At 51.6% G+C, this 9,706-nt stretch overlaps 1 protein-coding gene across 1 annotated transcript in view; it reads left to right on the top strand.

The window, feature by feature from the left end:
- Positions 1–9,706, top strand: part of PTGIS (prostaglandin I2 synthase) — a gene marked incomplete at its 5' end in the record, with an annotated part of 37,891 nt that overhangs the window by 7,140 nt on the left and 21,045 nt on the right. The window contains 3 exons of the mRNA XM_025039738.1: positions 2,095–2,218; positions 4,008–4,186; positions 6,683–6,826. Of these exons, the coding sequence (XP_024895506.1) occupies positions 2,095–2,218; positions 4,008–4,186; positions 6,683–6,826 (447 nt within the window). The remainder of the gene's footprint in view (positions 1–2,094; positions 2,219–4,007; positions 4,187–6,682; positions 6,827–9,706) is intronic.

Raw genomic sequence — 9,706 nt, 5'->3', positions numbered from 1 at the left:
TCCTCCTCCTCCCCCCTCCTCCCTCCCTCCCCCTCCTCCCTCTTTCTGTCTCTCTTGCTGTCTCTCTCTTTCTGTAAATTATGATCATCTCAGTGGGCATTAAGTGGTACTGCTTTGTGGTTTTGACCTGCATTTCCCCAGTGACAATGATGTTGGGTGTCTTTTCATCCGCTTACTGCGTATCTTTGGAGAAATGTCTGTTCGCATCCTCTGTGTGTGTTTTCATTGGGTTATTTACCTTTTCATTGTCAAATTGCAGCTCCTTTATTTTCTTCATCACACTTCTCACTCTCTGAAAAGAGGCTGCTTTTTCTGTGCGTTGTCTATCTCGCCTCATTAGCGTGGAAGCCCCATGAGGTCAGGGCCTCGTCTGCTGTGTCTCCAGCGGGCAGAACAGTGCCTGCTTTATAGTTAATATTTGTTGAAGGGGTTTGTGAATCCACAGTGAAAAGAGGATGATTCACTCAATCACTCACTCGCTCGGCGAACAAGAGCTTTCTGCATTTCTGTGGTTCTGATCATTCTAAGGCTAAAACAGGGGTCTTAGCTTAGATTTAGGGCCCTTCAAAGGGTCCACTGTAAGTGCCAGCCCTGCAATATCATGAGGCCCATTTTCCGATCACGATGCCGTTCTCCTCGACTTCTAGTACCTCCTTCAGGGGGCAGGGGTAGGGGATATGAGTGTTCGCATATTAAATGCTTAGCCAAGGGCAGGGCCCAGTTCAAGTGCAGCATAAGGGCAGGTCCTAAGTCAAGCGTGGTGTGGCTGGGTTCTCTCTGTTCAGAGTCTTACAAGGCTGAAATCAAGGCGGAGGCCAAGCTGCCTTCCTGCCAGGAGCCTCCAGGGAAAAGCGTGGCTGAATTCAGTTGCTCACGGTTGTGGGACTGAGGTCCCCATCTCATTGCTCGTAGTCAGCCAAGGTCCCCTCATAGCTCCTAGAGGCCACCTGCACTCTTTGCCGTGTGGCATCTTCCATCTTTGAAGCCAGCCACAGAGACTGTCCCTGGTGTCCAGTCTCTCTCATACTTTGAGTCTCTTTTGCCAGGAAGAGCCCTGTCTTATGTAAGCTCTGTCTCCACCTGATTAGGTCAGGCCCACTAAGGAGAATTGTTTTCTTCAAGTCAGCCAACCCCTCTATCCCCCACTCCGTAGGAGGGGATTATACAGGGCGTAGGTCATTGTGGATCATCTTAGAATTCTCAGTAGCACAGTGAGCTGTAAGTATCGTTGTTAAATTCTCAGAGGAGTCCCTCTGCCCTCACAGGGGATGCTGACACTGCATATCACACACACGCAAACTTCCCAGCCCCTGGCTGAGCTAGCCTGTACCCCTGGGGCATCTCCAGAAGCCATGGGCCTGGCCTCTGGCCACCTGAGATACACGTCAGGTCTTGAGCTGGCCAAGGGCAGTCGGGGTCAGAGGCTGGTCCTTCTGTCTTCCTTCAGCTGTGCTCTCCACTCTCATTCTTCCTCTGTGGGCATGACAGGGAGGATGCGATGACCAAAAAAACCCTGGTCTGTACTGGCTCAAACAGAGAACTCTTTAAACTACTGGGTTCTGGAAAGCAATCCCACCCACCGAGAAATGACCACCTCGATCAACTGGTCCCCAGGCTTCTGCTGTCAGACCTCTACAGTCCATTCTCTACTCAGCAGCCAAAAAGATCCTATAAAACCTAACCCAAATCATGTCTTTATGCTTCCCCACACTCCTCCAGCACCCACCTCACTCAGAGACAAAGCTACAGCCCTTGCAGCTGCCAAGAAGGCCCGCATGGTTCTGGGCCCCATGACGGCGCTGGCCTCAGTCTCTGGGACTTCTTGCTCCCTCCAGTCCAGCCACACTGACCTCGGTACTGTTCTTTGAATACACCAGGCGTGATCTGAGCTCAGGGCTTGTTGTGCCCTCTGCCTGGAAGGTTCTTCTTCGAGGTAACCACGTGGCTCCTGCCCTCACCACCTTCAGGTCTTCGGGCAAATGTCCCCTCGGAAGCCTTCCCTGCACCCTCGATTTAAAATTACACCCCGCACCCTACAGACTCTATTCTCTTCCCTGCTTTATCAAATGGTAATAAATGCCGTGGCTTCTGCAGGCGACCTGGTGAGCCTCCCCTGGACCTGGGCAGTATCCCCTGGTTAGGCCATGCTTTGGAGTTTGGAAAAGATGCTGCCAGCTTCCTCACTAGGATGAAGGAGAAGCATGGTGATATTTTTACTGTAAGTACCTCTTGTGCCTCTTGGGAGGGGCGGGGATGAGCAGCTGGGCCTGTCATACCTGGTGTTGAGGGAGTCCTTCGGGATCTATCTCTGTACTAACCTACTCATCCATCATCCATCCAGTGGTCCAGCTAACTTTCTATCCATTTCTATACAACTGTACATCCAGTGCTTATGTAACGTCCATCTCTTCATTATCATACCTCTAGCATCTTCCCAACATCAAGCTATGAAGTCATTCAATATCCATCTGATAATTGTACATAAATTTAACTGATCTCTATCCATTTATTCAACGTCCATCTCTAAAATCCACCCATCCATCTAACAGCTATCATTCTGCCTATCTACCCAATATCTAAGCAGCATCCTTCCATCCTAATATCCACCAACATTCATTCATACATTTCCGTCAAACCTCCATCTATCCACTCATCCATCCATCTTTCTATATACTTTTCCAATATCTGTCCATCATCTATCCCTCCATCTGTCTACCCAAATTTATCCAGCATTCTTCCACTAGTGTACCTACACCCATCCAACTTCCATTCATATATTCAATTTCCACCAACTTTCATTCTTCCATTTATCTACCCATGTCTCTACCCCCCTGCCACTTTCTACCCAGCGTCCAGTTATCTATCCATTCAATAAACATTTATTTATATCTCCATCTATCCACCCCTTCAGTATCTACTCAAACAACTACCACTGGTCCATCTACCTTCCACGTATCCTTCCCAACTTCTATCCCAATCCAGCATTTGTCCTTCAGTCTGTTTACCCAATATCCACTTAGCGTCTTGCCATCCACGTACCCAACATTCATCTGTACATTTAGTTTCCACCAACCTCTAACCACCCACCCACCCATCGTTCCTTCCAAGATGCATTCAGTGAGCTTTCCTTCCATTTATCCACTCATCTAACAGTCCTTCTAATAGCAATTTTTTCTCGGCTATCGGCCTGTATTTTATAAGTGAGTTTGATTAACACGACGTAAAAATCACACTCTGAAGACAGGGTCGAGGTAGGTGGGTAGTTTTGTGTGACCCCTGCACAAACATTTGAGGAGAAATGCTCAGCTCTTGTCTGTAGGGTTACAGCTCTCCAGAGCTGCTTCCTTTCCTTCTGGGACAGCATGTTACATATAGAGCCCGACCTCCCAAAGAAGTGAGTATTGCTTACACATCCACTCGCATATACCCAGCAGCATCCGTCCATCCGTCCGTCCTTCCTTTCTTCCTCCATTCATTTATCCATCTATCTATCCATTCACTCACCTATAATCTATCCATCTGCATTTACCCACCAACATCATTCCATCCATCCATCCATGCATCCATCCATCCATCCATCCATCCATCCATCCAATCCATTCACCTATGATGCACACACATCCATCTTCTGCCTTCTGTGGGCAGATTCTCTCCTGGCTGCTAGAGATATGACAATAACCAAGATAACCGTGGCAGGTGCTTAAGAGCGAGACGGTTAAGAACACAACCTTTGGTTCAACAAGGTGCAGAATTCCAGTACTAGCTCTGCCACCTCTCAGCTGCCTGAGATCTTGGGCACATCATGTGACTTCTCTAGGCCTCACTTTTTAGCTGTAAACGGGTGAATGATGGTCCTCTCCTCGCAGAGTGGTCGTGAGGGGTAGATGAGAGAGCATCATCCATTCAGTACATGGTGGGGCCAGCACCTGCCACGGAGTAAGTCCTTGACCACTGAGAGCAGCCGTTGTCATAGTGATACTCCTCACTCTATCTGGCCAACTTCCCAGGTACTGGTGGGGGGCAGGTACATCACCGTCCTCCTGGACCCACATTCCTACGACTCGGTGGTGTGGGAGCCTCGCACCAAGCTGGATTTCCACGCCTATGCCATCTTCCTCATGGAGAGGATTTTCGATGTGCAGCTTCCACATTACAACCCCAGTGATGAGAAGGCCAAGATGAAACCGTGAGTGGCCGGAGACGGTGACTGGGCGGGCCAAGGGGGGCGATCTGCTTCTACCTGCGTAGTTCATGTCACCCTCGTCTCCACAACAGGGGTCCAGTAAAGACATTTCGTTGATAGAAAACAAACAGAAACAAAATTAAAAACAACCCAGAAGAGTTGGGCTCAAGAAGAACTCTCCTCCTTAGGAGGCAGATCTGATTTTAGTAGGAGGAGACCAGGATTTGGGTCAGTCAGACCTAGATGCAAATCCCAGCCCCACCCCTTTCTACCCTTGTGACTTTGGACAAGCCAGTCCATCTCTGAGCCTGTTTCCGTACCTGTGAAATGACGGGAGGTGGGTGGGGTGATCAATAGTTTTGAGTCCATATTCTGTGCCAGGCATCGTACATGAGCCTATTAGTCTTCACAGAAATGCTCTGCCTTTCAGAAGTCTGTGGGTTCCTTATAGCCCCATTTTATAGATGAGGACATTGGGGTTCAGAGAAGAGAAATGACTTGCCCTAGGCCACACAGCTAGCAAGTGGTGCAGGTCCTGAAACATAGAACTTATTTCAGCACAAGGATGTGTGAGCACATTTATTCTACTCGTCCAGCAAACATCCGGGAACCTGCTATACAGTGGTCACCATCCTAGATGCAGAGGGCACAGAATGATGCCAACCATCGTCTGAGGACACCTACCGTATACCAGGCGTTCGATAGTGCACTTTCGTATTTACAGAGGAGGAAACGGAAGCTCAGAGAAGGGAAGTGACTTAGCCAAGGTCTAGTGCTAGTAAGTGGCAGAGCTAGGATTTGAACTCAGGTCTGCAGACCCCACAGCCTGTTGTCTTCCACCCAAGATACTGAGGAAATGAGATGCTGCATATCCACCCCTAAAGAGTCACACAGTCTGAGGGTCACCTTTAGTGATCTGTCTCTAGGAAGAGTCACATCCTGGAGTAAAAAGAATCTAGAAGGCCGAGTTTTGCAGGACTGCCAAAGTCGAGGAAAGGCCAGCATTACGAGGTGAACTCTGAGGAGAAGCAGTGCCCAGTTCGGCCTTGGCTTTGTGGGACAGCTGCTAGGAGGACTTCTAAGGCTGAGTGTCCTGGGTCCTGCCATTCCAGGGGATCATGAAGTCCCATTGATAACAAGAGTCAAAGTTCACTGCATCCCACCCCACTACCTAGGGAAGACCCGTTTCCTCCAGTGTCTGCCCCCTACGGTTTCTGGGAATTTCTCATGAGCTGGTATGACATCTTCTGGGCATGGTCGCCACATCTGTTGAAGGCTGATGTCTCTGTCGAGGACTAGTGCCTGTAGTGGGGTCAGGGGGACAGCTGGATCAAGGTCCATCACTATGCCAGCTCCCATTTATTGAACACTTACAGTGTGCCAGGTGCTGTGCTAAACCCTTCACACACCTTATCTCATGTGGCTCATGCCTATTGTTATTGCAACAATGTTCCAACTTGAACATCCAAAAGCTTTTATTACCTGGAAGTTCATGGAACGCCTTTGGAACTTCTCCGCTCCTGACTTATCCAAGAACCCAGGGGTTTACGCAGTCTGAAGAGACCCATCCCATCTGCAAACAGCAGGTGGCGACAAAGAGCTGGAGTGCCTTACCTGTACTCCAGCACTCGTTACTGCCACAAGGTGTCGCTGTTGGACATGGACGCTGCACTGTTCCAAGGGCACTGTCCACTGGCTGTCCTGGTGCCCCTTCTGGTCTAGATCCCTGCACAGGTTGTAGAGAGGCCTTAAACTTAGATACAAGATCCTACCTTTCTTGGCTTCTAATCATGCCCTCAGGCATGGCTCAGTGTTGACCCTGTATTGCGGAGACTCAGTACAGAGGGGCTTCTAGCTTCTGCCACGTGTGCCCCCCAGACCCATACTCCCTGGCACACACGATGACCGGGTCACCAGCCAGATCCTCGTACTCCTCGTGTCATGTTCACTTGGGGTCATGTCTCATTAACAGTCCTTGGTGAGGAGACGCTTAAACCATCCAAACAGGTCTCCCTGACTTTGGGACTCAAGGAGAAAGGGCTGGCGTCTTAGTTCTCTGCCTTTCAGAAGTCTGTGGGTTCCTTATTCAAGCGTGTGTGCCCCAAGGAGGGACAGACTGTGGTGGCTAAGAGTTCAGACTCCGGAGCTGGGCGGAGCAGGGTTTTAATCCCAGCTGTATAAGTTACTGACCGGGTGGCCTCCAGCAAGTGACTTTGATCTATATCCCTGAGTTTCTGTCTGTAAAACGGCATCATAATAGCAACTGTTCTCTCTCAGGTTGTCAAAAGGTGAAAGGAGATCGTTATGCTTACTTAGCACAGTGAATAGTCACGGCCATCAGTGTTGATAATCATAACGCCATCTTGTTTGAGCTAGTCTTCCAAAGGCCCCCGTTGCCAGCGAGAACTGGAGCCCCAGGACCCTGCGGTGGGGGGAGGGACCTGCCTGTGTGCTCTCCCTCTGGAAGCTGTGCTCTCACTGCTTTGTCCCCTGCCCCAGGACGCTCCTCCACAGAGACCTCCAGGCACTCACCGAAGCCATGTATACCAACCTCCGCAATGTCCTGCTGGGCGACACCACGGAAGCGGGCAGTGGCTGGCATGAGATGGGTCTCCTCGATTTCTCCTACAGCTCTCTGCTCAGGTGAGCCCAAGCAGCCCCCACTCCCCCGAGTGGAGCCCAGCTCTCTGGACCCGGGTCAGCCATTAATCGTGGCTTGGGAGCTATGAGGCGGTGGTGCATAGGGGAGCAGTTTGGGACACTCAGAACAAAGACTGCAAGATGACATTTACATCTGGGACCCCAGGTATTTACCTGGCTCGGTCTGCGAGTTGTCGAGGAGACACAAGCCGAAAAGGGGCCTTTGGCATTTATTCTAAGTAAGATGAGTGACGTTGGGGGTTTACGCAGAGGCTTGACGTGATTGCACTTGGAGTTTTAAAGACTCTATTTGTCTGCCGGATGGAGACTAGGCCACAGGTCGGGTGTGTGGCAGTGAGAGAGAAGCAGGAGGACTTGTAAGGAGGCTGCTGGAGTTGTTCCGGTGAGAACGGCGGCCTGGACCAGGGAGATGACAGGGAGATGCTGAGAGTTTGGGGTGGGGGTGGAGTTGATGGGACCTGCCGAAGGCTTTGGTCGGGGCGGTTGTGGGGCTGGAGGATCATGGCCACGGGGCGCAGGGCAAGAGCAGGGGCAGTTCATTGATTTTTGGTGGTGCCTTTAATTGACCAGCATTTCACAAAAGAAAAGACATTTCAACCACTCTAAAAAATTAGAGCGACACAGTTTCAGAATAAAGGACAGGCATGTGCTGACACATGGGTACACAGGCACATTTGGGACACATGTGTGCATATGTGTAGGCTCGGTGTGTGTTAGTGCATTTAATCCTCACAACAGCTCTGTGAGGCTGGTACTTCACAAACTGCACTCGAAAGATGAGAAAACAGGTCTGGAGAGCTGAAGCCATTTGCCCAGAGTCCCATGGATAGGGGCCTGACGGGGCTGGCCTCAGAGCCTGCCCTGTCAAGCCTGAGCCTTGCTGCGTAAGAGGCCCACGTCTTTCTCACTTCTCCCTGGAATGGTGCAGACTCTGCCCAGGGCTGTGACTGGTCTGGGTGATGCTGGTTTGGTCCACCCTGTCATCGCATGGTGGGGAGGCTGAGGTAGAGGGGCAGCTAAAACCACCCAGCAGGATCACAGAGGGCACCTCCTGGGTCTCCCGGCTCCTGCCACCCTGTGTCTCCGTGAGGGCAAAGAGAGGAAGTTGTGGCTCTGGGGGAGGTGGGGGCGACGTGGTGGCAGCTGGGCCCTTTTAGGCCCATGGTGACAGCAGGCGCAGTGTAGGGCGTCAGAGGTCAATGGGTTCCGAGTCTTCAGGGCCTGAGACCTGTGCCAGAGCTCCTGCCTCCTGGCCTGGTGGCCTAGGGCCTTTTCATCGCCATCTGTAGCCCCCAAAATAGAAAGGGGTGGGCGGGTTGGATGACAGGGTCACTGATGGAGGTGCCCATGGCCCCAAACCATGAGATGCCACCGCTGAAATCTCCTAACCCGTCCTGCGCAGGTTCCTGCTCTCTGAGTCACATCCCACGTTCTTACCCTGGCCTACGGGATCCAGCATGGCCTTCCCTGAACCCTTCTGTCATAATCCTTGGACAGGCCAGGCGGGCACCTACCTCGAGGCCTTTGCAGTTTCTGGTCCCTAGGGGTCTGCATGGCTCCCACCTAACTTCATTCGAGTCTCATCTCAAGGGTCACCTCCTCAGGAAGGCCTGTTCTGACGTCCCATTTAATATAATAGCCCCCTCATTACTCAGCCCCACTGAGGCTTTATTTTCCTCCTGGCGCCATCTGTAGGTTCCGTGTGTACTCAACATGTAATTACTGTCTGTCTGAGCCAGGTAACGTGTTATTCTGATATGGAGGTGCCATCGGAGAGGCCTTCACTTCCACGGTGTGAAACCACCGGGGGGTGCGTTATGTTTTTGTCCCCTATTTTGGTAGAAATATATGTCCAGAGAAACAGTTCTCTGCTTTAAGAGAAACACCAGGGCGAGCGGGGTGACAAATGGCGACAGGTGTTTAACTGCACTGTCACGAAGACCACGGGGCCTGGTGAGAATCTCCTGATTCTGCCAGCTCGTTCCTGTCTAAAGGCCACGATTAAATTTCTAAAAACGCCGTGACTCAGCCTCCACCTGGGGTTGCCTGGCGGACTGCAGGCTCCGGGTGGCCAGATTCTGTGCTTTTTCAAGATGAGGGGGTAATCCAGATTTTGTGTGAATTTCCCCAAATGTTAAAACATACATTCAGTTTGTTTTTAGGAGAACTCGGTTGACCAAACGAAACATGTTTCAGACTGGCCCGAGGAGAAGGAAATCCTGGGCCGATGCGGAGGTGCGGCTCTGGCCAGCGGGGTGGACTCTGGAACGAGCTCATCTCGGCTATTCTGAGGGCAGGATTGTTTCCTCTTAGTCCAGTGGGATGGGAGGGTTGTGAGCTCTCCGTCTCTGACGGCATGGAAGCCAAAGCTGGGTGAGGGGGAGGGGAGAGGCTGTAGGGGAAGGGTGGACAGTAGCCTTGGTGACTGAGCTCAGAGTCATGATGACCCTGTAATTTTCTCCCAAGGTCAGTGTTCTCAGGGTTGAGAGCTAACCATCCATCTGACCATTCAGCCACTCACCCATCTATCTATCTATCCATCACCCACTCACTCACCCACCCTCTTGTCTGTTCTTCTGTCTACCGTCCATCTACCCTCCCTCCCTCCCTCTCAGCCAGCCAGCCAGACAGACAGCATTTACTGAGGGCGCACTACATGCCCGCACAGTGTGGATAAAGGGCAGACTGGGGACTAGACAGGCTCATCTCGGCCCCCGCCCTCCCTCACTCCTGCGTCTACCCCCGCTCCCGGTTCTCTGGAAGATCCCTCTCTGGGTGGTCCAGGGACTAGGAGGAGCTCCAGGGGGAGCAGGGGGGGCTTCTGTGGCCTCTCTCCGCAGAGGCCCCCTGGCTTCCCGCCAT

The sequence above is a fragment of the Pteropus alecto genome, unplaced genomic scaffold (assembly GCF_000325575.1).
Source record: "Pteropus alecto unplaced genomic scaffold, ASM32557v1 scaffold45, whole genome shotgun sequence".
NCBI classification, from domain to species: Eukaryota; Metazoa; Chordata; class Mammalia; order Chiroptera; family Pteropodidae; genus Pteropus; species Pteropus alecto.
The sequence above is the reverse complement of the archived record's forward strand: the minus strand, read 5'-3'. Positions and strand labels throughout refer to the sequence as shown.